At 45.9% G+C, this 15,957-nt stretch overlaps 1 protein-coding gene across 4 annotated transcripts in view; it reads left to right on the forward strand.

Moving 5' to 3' along the window:
* PDS5A (PDS5 cohesin associated factor A) overlaps positions 1-15,957 on the forward strand; it is a 351,976-nt gene that overhangs the window by 318,365 nt on the left and 17,654 nt on the right. For 2 of the 4 annotated variants that reach the window (XM_063921117.1, XM_063921137.1), the window contains exons 28-33: positions 7,934-8,053; positions 10,819-10,881; positions 11,218-11,363; positions 12,313-12,418; positions 12,592-12,941; positions 14,548-14,695. In XM_063921117.1, coding sequence (XP_063777187.1) covers positions 7,934-8,053; positions 10,819-10,881; positions 11,218-11,363; positions 12,313-12,418; positions 12,592-12,941; positions 14,548-14,695 — 933 coding nt within the window. The remainder of the gene's footprint in view (positions 1-7,933; positions 8,054-10,818; positions 10,882-11,217; positions 11,364-12,312; positions 12,419-12,591; positions 12,942-14,547; positions 14,696-15,957) is intronic. The other 2 variants (XM_063921126.1, XM_063921146.1) reach the window with 2 other exon arrangements.

Raw genomic sequence — 15,957 nt, forward strand, 5'->3', positions numbered from 1 at the left:
CTGCATGAAGCCTGTCCCAGTGTGCTACACCCTGTGGAGACTGCATGAAGCCTGTCCCAGTGTGCTACACCCTGTGGAGACTGCATGAAGCCTGTCCCAGTGTGCTACATCCTGTGGAGACTGCATGAAGCCTGTCCCAGTGTGCTACATCCTGTGGAGACTGCATGAAGCCTGTCCCAGTGTGCTACACCCTGTGGAGACTGCATGAAGCCTGTCCCAGTGTGCTACATCCTGTGGAGACTGCATGAAGCCTGTCCCAGTGTGCTACACCCTGTGGAGACTGCATGAAGCCTGTCCCAGTGTGCTACACCATGTGGAGACTGCATGAAGCCTGTCCCAGTGTGCTACATCCTGTGGAGACTGCATGAAGCCTGTCCCAGTGTGCTACACCCTGTGGAGACTGCATGAAGCCTGTCCCAGTGTGCTACATCCTGTGGAGACTGCATGAAGCCTGTCCCAGTGTGCTACACCCTGTGGAGACTGCATGAAGCCTGTCCCAGTGTGCTACATCCTGTGGAGACTGCATGAAGCCTGTCCCAGTGTGCTACACCCTGTGGAGACTGCATGAAGCCTGTCCCAGTGTGCTACATCCTGTGGAGACTGCATGAAGCCTGTCCCAGTGTGCTACATCCTGTGGAGACTGCATGAAGCCTGTCCCAGTGTGCTACATCCTGTGGAGACTGCATGAAGCCTGTCCCAGTGTGCTACACCCTGTGGAGACTGCATGAAGCCTGTCCCAGTGTGCTACATCCTGTGGAGACTGCATGAAGCCTGTCCCAGTGTGCTACACCCTGTGGAGACTGCATGAAGCCTGTCCCAGTGTGCTACATCCTGTGGAGACTGCATGAAGCCTGTCCCAGTGTGCTACACCATGTGGAGACTGCATGAAGCCTGTCCCAGTGTGCTACACCCTGTGGAGACTGCTTGAAGCCATCCTATCACAAACCTGCCCCAGTGGGTTACACCCTGTGGAGACTGCATGGAGCCAGCCCATCACTAACCCAAGTAAGCTGCAGCCTGTGGAGACAACATGAAGTCCGTTAATCACAAGCCGGCCATGGTGTGTTACACCCTGTGGTAACTGCATGAAGCCAACCCATCATAAGCCCCAATGTGCTACATTCTGTGGAGGCTGTTTACAATATGTATAATGTAATGTGCTGCTATTTGATGGTACAGTATCTGTTTTCAGCGTGTTTGCTACTCTGTAGAAAATGTGCAATCTGCAGAAATGTAGGAAAATACAGAGATGTGATCACTGTTGGGCACAAACACCTGTTTGCACAGCGATCAAACCTTTCCTTTTTCTCTGACGTCCTAGTGGATGCTGGGAACTCCGTAAGGACCATGGGGAATAGCGGCTCCGCAGGAGACTGGGCACAAAAAGTAAAAGCTTTAGACTAGCTGGTGTGCACTGGTTCCTCCCCCTATGACCCTCCTCCAAGCCTCAGTTAGATTTTTGTGCCCGAACGAGAAGGGTGCAAGCTAGGTTGCTCTCCTGAGCTGCTTAGAAGTAAAAGTTTAAATAGGTTTTTTATTTTCAGTGAGTCCTGCTGGCAACAGGCTAACTGCATCGTGGGACTAAGGGGAGAAGAAGCGAACTCACCTGACTGCAGAGTGGATTGGGCTTCTTGGCTACTGGACATTAGCTCCAGAGGGACGATCACAGGTTCAGCCTGGATGGGTCCCGGAGCCGCGCCGCCGGCCCCCTTACAGAGCCAGAAGAGCGAAGAGGTCCGGAGAAAGCGGCGGCAGAAGACGTTCCTGTCTTCAAATAAGGTAGCGCACAGCACTGCAGCTGTGCGCCATTGCTCTCAGCACACTTCACACTCCGGTCACTGAGGGTGCAGGGCGCTGGGGGGGAGCGCCCTGAGACGCAATAAAAACGATATAAAAACCTTATATGGCTAAAAAAAATGCATCACATATAGCTCCTGGGCTATATGGATGCATTTATCCCCTGCCAGTTTCCTGAAAAAAGCGGGAGAAAAGGCCGCCGTGAAGGGGGCGGAGCCTTTCTCCTCAGCACACAAGCGCCATTTTCTTTCACAGCTCCGCTGGAAGGACGGCTCCCTGACTCTCCCCTGCAGACTACACTACAGAAACAGGATAAAACAAGAGAGGGGGGGCACTATTGGCAGCTAATATATAATACAGCAGCTATAAAGGGAGTAACACTTATATAAGGTTATCCCTGTATATATATATATATATATATATATATATATATATATAGCGCTCTGGTGTGTGCTGGCAAACTCTCCCTCTTTCTCCCCAAAGGGCTAGTGGGGTCCTGTCCTCTATCAGAGCATTCCCTGTGTGTGTGCTGGGTGTCGGTACGATTGTGTCGACATGTATGAGGAGGAAAGCAGAGCAATTGCCTGTGTTAGTGATGTCACCCCCTAGGGAGTCGACACCTGACTGGATGGTAGTAATTAAAGAATTACGTGACAATGTCAGCACTTTGCAAAAAAACTGTTGACGACATGAGACAGCCGACAAATCAATTAGTGCCTGTTCAGGCGTCTCAGACACCGTCAGGGGCGCTAAAACGCCCGTTACCTCAGATGGTCGACACAGACCCTGACACGGATACTGAATCCAGTGTCGACGGTGACGAGACAAACGTAATGTCCAGTAGGGCCACACGTTACATGATCACGGCAATGAAGGAGGCATTGAACATTTCTGACACTACAAGTACCACAAAAAAAGGGTATTATGTGGGGTGTGAAAAAACTACCAGTAGTTTTTCCTGAGTCAGATGAATTAAATGAGGTGTGTGATAAAGCGTGGGTTTCCCCCGATAAAAAACTGCTGATTTCTAATAAATTATTGGCACTATACCCTTTCCCGCCAGAGGTTAGGGCACGTTGGGAAACACCCCCTAGGGTAGATAAGGCGCTCACACGCTTATCAAAACAAGCGGCCGCTCTCAAGGAACCAGCTGATAGAAGGCTGGAAAATATCTTAAAAGGTATATACACACATACCGGTGTTATACTGCGACCAGCGATCGCCTCAGCCTGGATGTGCAGCGCTGGAGTGGCTTGGTCGGATTCCCTGACTGAAAATATTGATACCCTGGATAGGGACAGTATATTATTAACTATAGAGCATTTAAAGGATGAATTACTATATATGCGAGATGCACAGAGGGATATTTGCACCCTGGCATCTAGAGTAAGTGCGATGTCCATTTCTGCCAGAAGAACGTTATGGACGCGACAGTGGTCAGGTGATGCGGATTCCAAACGACATATGGAAGTATTGCCGTATAAAGGGGAGGAGTTATTTGGGGTCGGTCTATCGGACCTGGTGGCCACGGCAACGGCTGGAAAATCCACCTTTTTACCCCAGGTCACCTCTCAGCAGAAAAAGACACCGTCTTTTCAAACCCAGTCCTTTCGTCCCTATAAGGGCAAGAGGGAAAAAGGCCACTCATTCCTGCCCCGGGGCAGAGGAAGGGGAAAAAGACTGCACCATGCAGCCTCTTCCCAAGAGCAGAAGCCCTCCCCCGCTTCTGCCAAGTCCTCAGCATGACGCTGGGGCTCTGCAAGCAGACTCGGGCACGGTGGGGGGCCGTCTCAAGAATTTCAGCGCGCAGTGGGCTCACTCGCAAGTGGACACCTGGATCCTGCAGGTAGTATCACAGGGGTACAAATTGGAATTCGAGACGTCTCCCCCTCGCCGGTTCCTGAAGTCTGCTCTACCAACGTCTCCCTCCGACAGGGAGGCAGTATTGGAAGCTATTCACAAGCTGTATTCCCAGCAGGTGATAATCAAGGTACCCCTCCTACAACAGGGAAAGGGGTATTATTCCACGCTGTTTGTGGTACCGAAGCCGGACGGCTCGGTGAGACCAATTTTAAATCTAAAATCTTTGAACACTTACATAAAAAGGTTCAAATTCAAGATGGAGTCACTCAGAGCAGTGATAGCGAACCTGGAAGAAGGGGACTATATGGTATCTCTAGACATCAAGGATGCTTATCTCCATGTCCCAATCTACCCTTCTCACCAACGGTACCTCAGGTTTGTGATACAAAACTGTCATTATCAGTTTCAGACGCTGCCGTTTGGATTGTCCACGGCACCACGGGTCTTTACCAAGGTAATGGCCGAAATGATGATTCTTCTTCGAAGAAAAGGCGTATTAATTATCCCTTACTTGGACGATCTCCTGATAAGGGCAAGGTCCAGGGGACAGTTAGAGGTCGGAGTAGCACTATCTCAGGTAGTGCTACGTCAGCACGGGTGGATTCTAAATATCCCAAAATCACAGCTGATTCCAACAACACGTCTACTGTTCCTAGGGATGATTCTGGACACAGTCCAGAAAAAGGTGTTTCTCCCGGAGGAGGCGGCCAGGGAGTTATCCGAGCTAGTCAGGAACCTCCTAAAACCAGGACAAGTGTCAGTGCATCAGTGCACGAGAGTCCTGGGAAAAATGGTGGCTTCTTACGAAGCGATTCCATTCGGAAGATTCCATGCAAGAACTTTTCAGTGGGATCTGCTGGACAAATGGTCCGGATCGCATCTGCAGATGCATCAGCGGATAACCCTATCTCCAAGGACAAGGGTATCTCTCCTGTGGTGGTTACAGAAGGCTCATCTTCTAGAGGGCCGCAGATTCGGCATTCAGGATTGGATGCTGGTAACCACGGATGCCAGCCTGAGAGGCTGGGGAGCAGTCACACAGGGAAGAAATTTCCAGGGCTTGTGGTCAAGCATGGAAACGTCTCTTCACATAAATATCCTAGAGCTAAGGGCCATTTACAATGCCCTAAGTCAAGCAAGGCCTCTGCTTCAGGGTCAACCGGTATTGATCCAGTCGGACAACATCACGGCTGTCGCCCACGTAAACAGACAGGGCGGCACAAGAAGCAGGAGGGCAATGGCAGAAGCTGCAAGGATTCTCCGCTGGGCGGAAAATCATGTGATAGCACTGTCAGCAGTGTTCATTCCGGGAGTGGACAACTGGGAAGCAGACTTCCTCAGCAGACACGACCTCCACCCGGGGGAGTGGGGACTTCATCCAGAAGTCTTCCAAGTGATTGTAAACCGTTGGGAAAAACCAAAGGTGGACATGATGGCGTCCCGTCTCAACAAGAAACTGGACAGATATTGCGCCAGGTCAAGGGACCCTCAGGCGATAGCGGTGGACGCTCTGGTAACTCCGTGGGTTTTCCAGTCGGTATATGTGTTCCCTCATCTTCCTCTCATACCAAAAGTACTGAGAATCATAAGAAGGAGAGGAGTAAGAACGATACTCGTGGCTCCGGATTGGCCAAGAAGAACTTGGTACCCGGAGCTGCAAGAGATGCTCACGGAGGACCCGTGGCCTCTACCTCTAAGGAAGGACCTGCTCCAGCAGGGACCTTGTCTGTTCCAAGACTTACCGCGGCTGCGTTTGACGGCATGGCGGTTGAACGCCGGATCCTGAAGGAAAAAGGCATTCCAGATGAAGTCATCCCTACCCTGATCAAGGCCAGGAAGGATGTAACTGCAAAACATTATCATCGCATTTGGCGAAAATATGTTGCGTGGTGTGAGGCCAAGAAGGCCCCTACGGAGGAATTTCAACTGGGTCGTTTCCTACATTTCCTGCAAGCAGGATTGTCTATGGGCCTAAAATTAGGATCCATTAAGGTTCAAATTTCGGCCCTGTCGATCTTCTTCCAAAAATAACTGGCTTCAGTGCCTGAAGTTCAGACGTTTGTCAAAGGGGTACTGCATATACAGCCTCCTTTTGTGCCTCCAGTGGCACCTTGGGATCTCAATGTAGTTTTAGGGTTCCTAAAATCACATTGGTTTGAACCACTTGCCACAGTGGATTTGAAATATCTCACATGGAAAGTGGTAATGCTGTTGGCCCTGGCTTCAGCCAGGCGCGTATCAGAATTGGCGGCTTTATCCTATAAAAGCCCTTACCTGATATTTCATTCGGATAGGGCGGAATTGAGGACTCGTCCTCAATTTCTCCCTAAGGTGGTTTCAGCGTTTCACATGAATCAACCTATTGTGGTACCTGTGGCTACTAGGGACTTGGAGGACTCCAAGTTGCTGGACGTAGTCAGGGCCCTGAAAATATATGTTTCCAGGACGGCTGGAGTCAGAAAATCTGACTCGCTGTTTATACTGTATGCACCCAACAAGCTGGGTGCTCCTGCTTCTAAGCAGACGATTGCTCGTTGGATTTGTAGTACAATTCAACTTGCACATTCTGTGGCTGGCCTGCCACAGCCAAAATCTGTTAAAGCCCATTCCACAAGGAAGGTGGGCTCATCTTGGGCGGCTGCCCGAGGGGTCTCGGCTTTACAACTTTGCCGAGCAGCTACTTGGTCAGGGGCAAACACGTTTGCTAAATTCTACAAATTTGATACCCTGGCTGAGGAGGACCTGGAGTTCTCTCATTCGGTGCTGCAGAGTCATCCGCACTCTCCCGCCCGTTTGGGAGCTTTGGTATAATCCCCATGGTCCTTACGGAGTTCCCAGCATCCACTAGGACGTCAGAGAAAATAAGAATTTACTTACCGATAATTCTATTTCTCGTAGTCCGTAGTGGATGCTGGGCGCCCATCCCAAGTGCGGATTGTCTGCAATACTTGTATATAGTTATTGTTACAAACAAATCGGGTTGTTTATTGTTGGAAGCCATCTTTTCAGAGGCTCCTACGGTTATCATACTGTTAACTGGGTTCAGATCACGAGTTGTACGGTGTGATTGGTGTGGCTGGTATGAGTCTTACCCGGGATTCAAGATCCTTCCTTATTATGTACGCTCGTCCGGGCACAGTATCTTAACTGAGGCTTGGAGGAGGGTCATAGGGGGAGGAGCCAGTGCACACCAGCTAGTCTAAAGCTTTTACTTTTTGTGCCCAGTCTCCTGCGGAGCCGCTATTCCCCATGGTCCTTACGGAGTTCCCAGCATCCACTACGGACTACGAGAAATAGAATTATCGGTAAGTAAATTCTTATTTTTTGTGCACACCAAATGTGTAGTTACAGTAATCCTTGCATAAGTAGTAAAAATAACTGCGCTGTGTCTGGGATTCCTGTGTTTTATATGCTCAGTAAATAATGGTAGATTTATAAATAATGTGAACAAAGCGCTTCGAAATATGTGTAAGTAGTATCTGTTAATTGTGACTAATTGTAATGATAGGGAGTAACATTAAAAAAGATGGTTGTAACATTAAACTATTGTGCTAAACCTGAATAATAAAAAGGGGTTAGTTAATGTTTTACAGCCGTTTAGGGAGGCTTGTATTTAGAGAGTCCCGGTTACCTGAGTTTCCCTATACTACCAACCTTGTAGTGATGACGTCCGTCTTCCTCCGGCTGGTTCCCCCGCTCCGACTTCCTCGGAGGAAGCGCTGGTAACGGACTCCAAAATACTTTTTATTTATCTACAGTCACAGCACGCTGCTGAGTTCATTCAAGCCGACTCACAGACCGGGACTTCAATCAGTCATTTAGTGCCACACGGCACAAGTGAGAAGCGGCTGGAGAAAGCAGCAAGTCAGAGCAGGGGAACCAGCCGGAGAAAGACGGACGTCATCACTACAACAAGGTTGGTAGTATAGGGAAAGTCAGGTAACCGGGACTCTCTCAATACAAGCCTCCCTGAACGGCAAATATGGAACCCCTACGTTTAAACACCTGGAGACCGCAGCAATCATACAAAAGGGCTGTAAAACATTAACTAACCCTTTTTATTTTTCAGGTATTGCACAATCGTTTAATGTTACAACCATCTTTTTTGATGTTACACCCTATTATTACAATTAGTCACAATTAACAGATACTACTTATACATATATCCAAGCGCTTTGTTCACATTATTTAGTAATCCTTGCATGCATTTATGTAGGGAGTTTGGAGACCGTTGTGGAACAGTATAAACATTTGGGTTTTCTCTCTCCATTAGAAATTGTACACTGTCTGCGATGTGGCTCTATGTGTCATGAATAGCAAGATCGCCATCACGCTTGCAGAAGTGCCAAAGGAACCAATGTTGCCAAGTAGATTTTTCACTCAGCCTGATAAGGTAAGACTTTATATGCTTGCTTTCCACTGTATAGTACAGGGGTGGCCAACCAGTCAGAGACAAAGAGCTAAGAAATCTTGTTGGGTACATCAAAGAGCCGACTTCGAGCCGAAGGCGCACTTGCAAAAATGGGGTGTGACCTTGTGCCTGCTAGGCCACGCCCCTGGTATAAAATACATTGAAAAAGCCAGAGCCAACATAAAATACAATGAAAAAGCCACTTCTACATCAAATAATTGAAAAAGCCAGATCTGCATAAAATATATTGAAAAGCCAGATTCACATAATACACTTCAGTTCCCCCATGTGTCACTCCAGCCAGCACCCACCTGTTGCACTCCAGCCAGCTCCCCCATGTGTATCAGTTCTCAGTCTACGTAGTGCTGCTGCATGTCTGGCTGGAGTGCAACGGTTTACAGATCTCTTGTGACTGAGTGTTGGGAGCCTCATTTGAATAAAGAAAGAGCCACATGTGGCTCATGAGCCACACGTTGGCCACCACTGGTATAGTATGTAAAAAAAAAAAAAAAAGCATACATATGTTACTTGAAAGTCTGCATAAGATCTCTTATCTGTACTTTAAAACGAGATTAGTGACTCAAGCAATGTATTAGGAACACTTACTATTGCTTCTAATTTCTGGAAGGATGATTTGTAGGAAACTACAACCAGGACCTTCTTTTTCGTATGGGCTCTTACCCAAGGGCCCTAGTCTGATAGCTGAGGGTCCTCTCTTTCCAGAGGTACCAGATTTTTGAAGATCGGCCCTAGGGAACCTGAGATATCTGACAACTTCTAAGCAGTGGTACCCATCCGAGCCGGTTAATTGCTCTTTCCAGCAAGATATCTCAGGTTCTGTCTGACTTAGAGTTTTTTTGAGGGTATATTACAAAAGCCGGGACTTTCTCCTTTCGGTGGACACTGGCAGCTTGTCTCTACCGTGCCTGGAACCAGAGATACCAACCTTTTCCTACAGCTGGTCCCTGCTTGAGCCCCACGTGCCTGGTATGCAGGTTTATATTTTCATTACTCTGGCTCCTGAACTCTGATCTCCAAGTCAGGGCTCCTCTAGTGTTTTACCCCATGAAAAGCTAAGGAATCTATTTCCAGGAACTAGAGCTATCTGCAGTCAAGCAAGCTGCCCTCCCATCAGAAAATGATGAATTTTAAGCCCACTCCACTATCCTCCCCTGTGTATTAAACCCTCACCTACCACCCTGTAAGTCATGTATCAGGGCCCCTTCATTCAGCCCAATGCCCCTTCTACAGTTTAGTGTTCTCCCTCCCACCATCTGTGCAGTAAAAGAGTAATTAGCAGATATTACTGTTCCAGATCCTACATGCTGAGCGGGAGATAGAACCACCCCCTTATATAGCACCTACCACCCCTTCCACTGGAAGATGGGTAGGGGCTCCAGTGCATTGCTTTGCCCAGATTCCTACACTGCTGTTAAGATAGCCCTGACTACAGCAAGAACCTTTTTTGTTTAAACCATTTTAAACGTACATGTATGCCAGCCACACACTATTCATGTATGTAATCCACACACTATCCTGTAGTTCAAATGCCACATCCTGCACACTGGTATTGCTTATAAAAGACAGCAATTTCTGTGAGGTAGTGTATGGTATTGCAAATCTGTCAGTCTTGCAGCTTACTGGTCCTGTGCTACTTCTGTTCATATGGGGTCCTTCAATTTCTGTTAGGTTAGCTATTGCTGCTGCTTCCGTGGAAGCAGCAGTAATAGCGCTGTATGTAGATGCAGCAAGACATGTCTATTACATGCAGAGACTCCTCCTGCAGCAGTAATGGTCCACCCACGTCCTAGGACGCAGCATCTTATCAGTGCGCAAGCAGCCCCGTCGCAGAGGCCAGGAAATCTGTCATATGACTGAGGTCCCTGGTCTCTTCCCTACCCCTTAGATGGTGGCAACACGCCTCCGATTGTCCAAAATGAACCTTTCACCAACCCTGAAACAGCTTCAGACAGTAAATCCATGACAGTGATGCCGGCCTGCGTCCAATGGGACCCGTTCGCGCACATACAGAAGGGTCTTGCACATGTTCAGACTTCCTAAAATCGGTACTTTGCATCGATGGTCTCGGGTGCAGCCACACCTGTATGACCCCCATAGTGACTTACTGCAAGTCTCTCTCTCCAGAGGGAAGCAACACACAGTGAATATGGAAAATGATTGTGCACACAGAGGGGTAGATGTGTGAAGCAGTGATTAGAGTGGAGAAGTTACCTCTTAGACTCATTTCTCTCTGGTTCTGTTTTGTGGGACTCTAACCTGCAGAATGGGCCATATAGAGGAGCAGAAGCACCAGAATCCTAAAAGTATCCTCCAGTACACCCTTAATGGATTCAGAGAAAACTGAATTTCAGTGTTTATGTAGGCGTAATAGGTTGGGATGGATAATCCCGGCAGACGGGATGCCAGCGGTCAGAATACCATCTCAGTGATCAAAATCCTGACAGGGGAAGTATAGATACCTTACCCCAATGGCCCCCTAACCCTTCCTGCAGCCTAAACCTCACCCTCCAAATAACCCTGTATATCCCAGTCATTTATTTTCATAAATTGCTTTAGAACCGCATACTGCCATTAGATGTGTTTTTTGCGTGTTATCAAGCATACTAGCATTTTTAAAAACTTATTGTGCTTATTCAATGCTTTTCACATTGCTTTGTTTAATAACATAATAGTGATATATTGTCATTGTTTAAAAGTGTAAAAAAAATGGCTTCTTTATCTCCAAGGACTTCTGCAATGACAAGAGCTACATTTCTGAGGAAACGAGGGTGCATCTACTAACAGGAAAGGTGAGATTGCAAACAGATTGGCAGAACAGACGTTTGAGTCGCACTAGTATTTGCTTATTCTAAAGTCACCCACCAAAAACATCTATGTGAAGCGCACCTCCATCTTCTCTAGGATCTGGTTACCGATTAGTCTTCCCTCATAGCTTAAAATAAAACAATAACAGAGATAGGGACTCTTTTTTTTTTTTTTTTTCTCTTACCAGTGCCCCATTTAATTAGTGCCAGATGATGGTAATTAAAAATTCTAGAGCAAATCTGTGCATGCAGTTTCTGCTCATTGTTCTGCACTATGGGAAAATAAATGTGAATGTGTGTATCAAAATTCTGTTTTCCCAGCCAAAGCCAACAACAGTGCTTGGTGCTCTGAACAAGCCTCTGTCTGCCACCGGCAGGCGGCCTTACCATAGAAGCACAGTTTCCGACACTGTCACCAATGTGAGCATCATTTCAGAATCTGATTCTACTGTCCTTCTACGACAAAGGTAAATAAGCGTTTCCTATTTATTTTATTTTCCTTTTATTACAAATCTGTATTATTTGCTTTGTAGGGAGGCCTATCACAGGTTTGTTTTAAATATGTCGCTGGTTACCTAGTTGCTTTCCTTTACTTGTCACTTCACAGTAGAAACGTTGTTGGTAATGTGTCTACCATGGTCTGTAAAGTTGCTAATTTGAAGTCTTATTCTAAACATGTTTGCCATGAATTTAAGCAGCAGTGAATATATACTAATTACTAATACAATCCTAATCACTTGATTCTCAGCTGATGTATGCAGCGGTCTGCCGCATTGTTGCAGCAAGTTCACATTTAGTACATAGTGTCTCCTTCACCCGATCTCCCTCTTAATTTTGTTTCAAGTGTACCTGGTAAGCAGTCATTCTCATAGGGACACTGAAGGGCTGCAGATATTGTCAGGTGCACTTTGCTAGAGTGTTTCTTAACAGTAATAAATAAAAAAACTAGAGGCCTGTTCTGTAGGAGAACATGTCTTACAGGTATGTGTAATAGAGAGACTCACAAGCTCCTATTAAAACCAGAGTGTAGATGAATGACCGGAAGATGTTACTAATTGTAATCGGTAATATTTGAATCGGTTTGCTTTGCATACAAAAGCAAAAGAAAACAATTTGCTTTCTGGCTTGTTTCATTTTACTGTAATCTCCAGATTTTAGTTAATATTTACACTCTTACCACTTCCCCTTTTCCTTACCTTCACCCATTCTCTTGGAAGAGAATCTTAGTGTAACATTTTTGTTACTTTCTCTTTACTAGTGGAACAGCTGAAGTTCCAACCAAGGGTTTACTCCTGCCAACCCTCCTGCACCGTGCATTGCTGCAGTCTCCAACTGTAATAGTCCTCCATTATCTGACCTTACTTTATGGAGGCAACACAGAAATCTTAACAATGTAACCTGTGCATCTCTTCATAGGGATCAGAGCTCAGAAGTTTCTGAAATTGGAGTTAGTGAAAATGATGAGCATCTGGTTAGAATGATCTCTGTCACTCCAGTCAAATCTGAAGCGGTTAAGAACAAGGTACAGTAACATCTTTGTTGGTTTTTCAGACTTTGTTCATTTAGGTGTCTATGACATCTCATAAAGTAGTCTTAAATTATTTTACTTGTGTTTAATGTTAGCGTTAACGTGTTGCAGATTACTGAAAATTGTTAAGTATATAAAACTTTATTTTATTTATTAAATTCTGTTAGGAGGTGAATTTGGATCAGACAGTGACACCTAATCTTGGTGCAGAGCGGGGGAAGAAGAGATCCGCTGCATCACCGGGAGCAGAAAATATCCACAAACAGTCTGAAGAGAAGAAAATGGATGATGTTACACCGACACCACCACCGAAGCCAAGGAGAGGACGGCCTCCAAAGTCCGAGTCTCAGGGCAGTGCGGCAAAAAATGATGACTCTAGCAAGCCTTCAGGGCGAGGGCGTAAGAGGGCAGCAGCTAATCAAGAAAGCTCTGCAGGAATGGAGGCAGGCAACACCAAGGTACCAAAACAAGAACTTGCAGCCAAAAAAACAGCACAAAGGCAAATGGATTTACAAAGGTAAACCTTGGAGAATGTGTGAGGTTTTTATTAATGGACTTGTTTAGTATATACACATTTATGCACTAATCAAATTAAAAGCACCAGACTTTGTTCAGCTTTGTCTGAGGAAACACTACAGTTAATCACTGTGACCTACCACATACACAGTATACTTACAAAGTAGCTGCTTTAAAAACATGTACTTTGTCCTAAGCGGGTGTTGGCATTACTTCACAGGTAGTTTTACATGGAAACTGTCGCACTTTATATTTCAACTGACTTTTCTTGAGCACAAAAAGTTGGTGAGAGATCCCTCTACACCATATGGAAAGCTAGGTTGAAGTCCTAACCCTCTACTTTTGTAAGTGTGTACAGACAGAACAAACACCAGCAACGTTTTGAATTTAGTTATTATAAACAAGACATTGGTCAAGCTGGGCATACACTATATTGCTATCTGTCAGATCTGGCTAGTTGGATTAAACATCTAGTAATGGATGAGAGCAAATGACAATCGACCATTTACTCCCGGGCTCTGGAAAACAGACAAAAACAGCTGTTCATATGAATTGGTTAAATCACGGATTTAACCAATTTGTCTGAACGTCAGGTTTTGTCCATTTTCCAGTGTTTAGAAGCAAATGGTCGATTGTCAATTGCTCTAATCCATTCTCAGATTTTCAATCCAACTAGCCAGATCTAGCAGATGATTTGCCAGATAATTGTATAATGTATGCCCATTTTTAGGTTTTCTTCTAGAGTGTTTACAGATGTTTCAAACCTAAAGTTTGGTACACTTGGAAAGATTTGCCAGATCTGCATGTTTGGATTTAAAATCTGGTAATGGGTGAGAGCAATGGCCAATTGTCATTTGCCATCATCCATTACCAGATCTGGCAGATATCTTATACCCCTTTTCCACTAGCTCCTTAAAACACGGGTAAATGCGCGGGGGCGTGCATTTACCCATGTTTTTCCCTAGTGGAAAAGGGTCCCCCTGCAAATTCCCGGATCAAGTGATCCGGGAATCCCACCCGGGTAGCTTGCCGGGTTGAACACGTGTTCAACCCGGTAAACTGTCTAGTGTGAACGGAAGCCGTGTCGAGGCGACACGGCTCCCGTTCACAGTGTATGGGAGGAGGGTGGCGCTGGGAGATCATGTGATCTCCCAGCGCCGCCCCTGCCGCGTCACTAGCAGCGTCGCCAACCCGGCAATATGCCGGGTTGGTGAGCGATGTGGGAAAGGGGGGCTGTAGCACTGGTCGCAGTCGTGTCAGGCGACACGGCTGCGACCTGTGCTACAGTGGAAAAGGGGTATTAGTGGAAATCTTTCCATGTGTACCCAGATTAAGGGTTCTCTCTGTTGCCAGATAGCTATTGCAACAGTTACGGACATGCATTTGTGTAGAATAGGCCCCTAGGAGGACAGGATTTAATGGTTTTAGCAAGGCATATACTGCAGTCCAATATTGGGTTTTTAGAAATACATTTGAACCAAAAATGTACAAAAACTGCTCCAAAGAAAAAACGCTTTTGAAACAAAGTATTACGTTTTCCCACTGCTTGCTTGTAGTGTATGCTGTGTGTGCGCAGTCTGATTAAATACAGGTTCCCATTTTTCCAGCAGTAACTGTCTGGGCAGTGAAGGAGATTTCCTGTGGGAAATAGATTTCAGTCCAGGATACACATCTAATGAGGCAGATCTGTTTAGTGCATGTGAGAGCAGCCAGGATGCAGAAGATACACAGATAAAAGAGACAGGTTACTTGAAGGTGCAGATTACTCACAGTACAATTGTGTTTTAACATTCATCTGTAATTATTGATTCAGATAGCTGCAAAATTAGCTCTACTTTTAGTTTATTGTACTTTAATTTATCAACTTCAGCTAAATTTTTCATCCCAATAACCTGTATAGGGAAAAGGTTATGGTAGTACAAAGTTCTCAACAAGAAGGGCTTCCCAGCAGGTTGGAGGTGAAGTTTTAAAACTGCACTCTGTCAGTGTACTGCTCGGAGTGCTTTACACTGACTGCAAGTGCCGTTTTAAATTTTCATCTCCAACCTCCTGAGAAGCACTTTACAAATAAAGTCCTAAATCTTTAATAACCAGTAAAAGAAAACTAATAGTATTTTTATTTTGTGCATAAGCTAAATATAACTTAAAATAAAAATAAAAAAAGCACCTTTAAAAGTCTAATTTCACCTTTTTTGTATGGCAATACATTTTGTTCAGGTTCTTGTGTGCAAACTGATTTAAATACATCTTTATGGTCAGAGGATCTACTTCAGTGCACCAACACCTGCCAGATAAAACCTTTAAAGTAGCTCTTACAGAGGGCTACATACAATGTCTTCACGGCAATTACTTCACCATTTGCCAGCCGTCTAATTGCATTAATAAAAAGATTATTTTTTAGAAGTAAATTTATCAAAGTTTGATTTATTCAGCAGTTGATTGTCCTAAATTGTTATTTATTCATAATTCCATAGGGGACAAAGGCATTAGACAGTTGGTTATAGGCGGTCAGTAGGAGACTGGGCACCAAACAGTTAACTTCTTTCCTCCCAGCAGCAGCCCAGGCTCGTTCTCCCCTATATGCCGCCCACAGCCCCAGGCAGGCTAGTTTTAGTTTGGTGCCTGCATGAATGGGCCCTGTTTAAATAGGGGATTGCTTTTAGAAGCCTCAACATTTATTTATTTTATTTACATTTGTTTTTTTTTTAGAATGGGCAGCGCTAGGCGTCCTATAGGACACCCACACTGCTGCTCCACCAACCACCCAGCGATGGCAGTCACAGCGATGGCGAGTGGGTCAGTGTCTTAGGCTGGGCTATTGGCAGCACACCTTTGGAGCCGCAGCCAGGCACCAGGGGGGTACAGGTAAGAGCCCCATTATAGCGGCTATCACTGCCGGAGACCAGTCAGTGCTGACAGTTGGCGTCCAGGTCGCCTGCTCACCCGCTAGACCCCAGGGCAGCAAGCTATGGGGCACTTCTTCAGTAGAGACTGCCAATGCTCTGCATGTCCATGTC

Source organism: Pseudophryne corroboree, chromosome 1, assembly GCF_028390025.1.
Source record: "Pseudophryne corroboree isolate aPseCor3 chromosome 1, aPseCor3.hap2, whole genome shotgun sequence".
Classification (NCBI taxonomy): Eukaryota; Metazoa; Chordata; class Amphibia; order Anura; family Myobatrachidae; genus Pseudophryne; species Pseudophryne corroboree.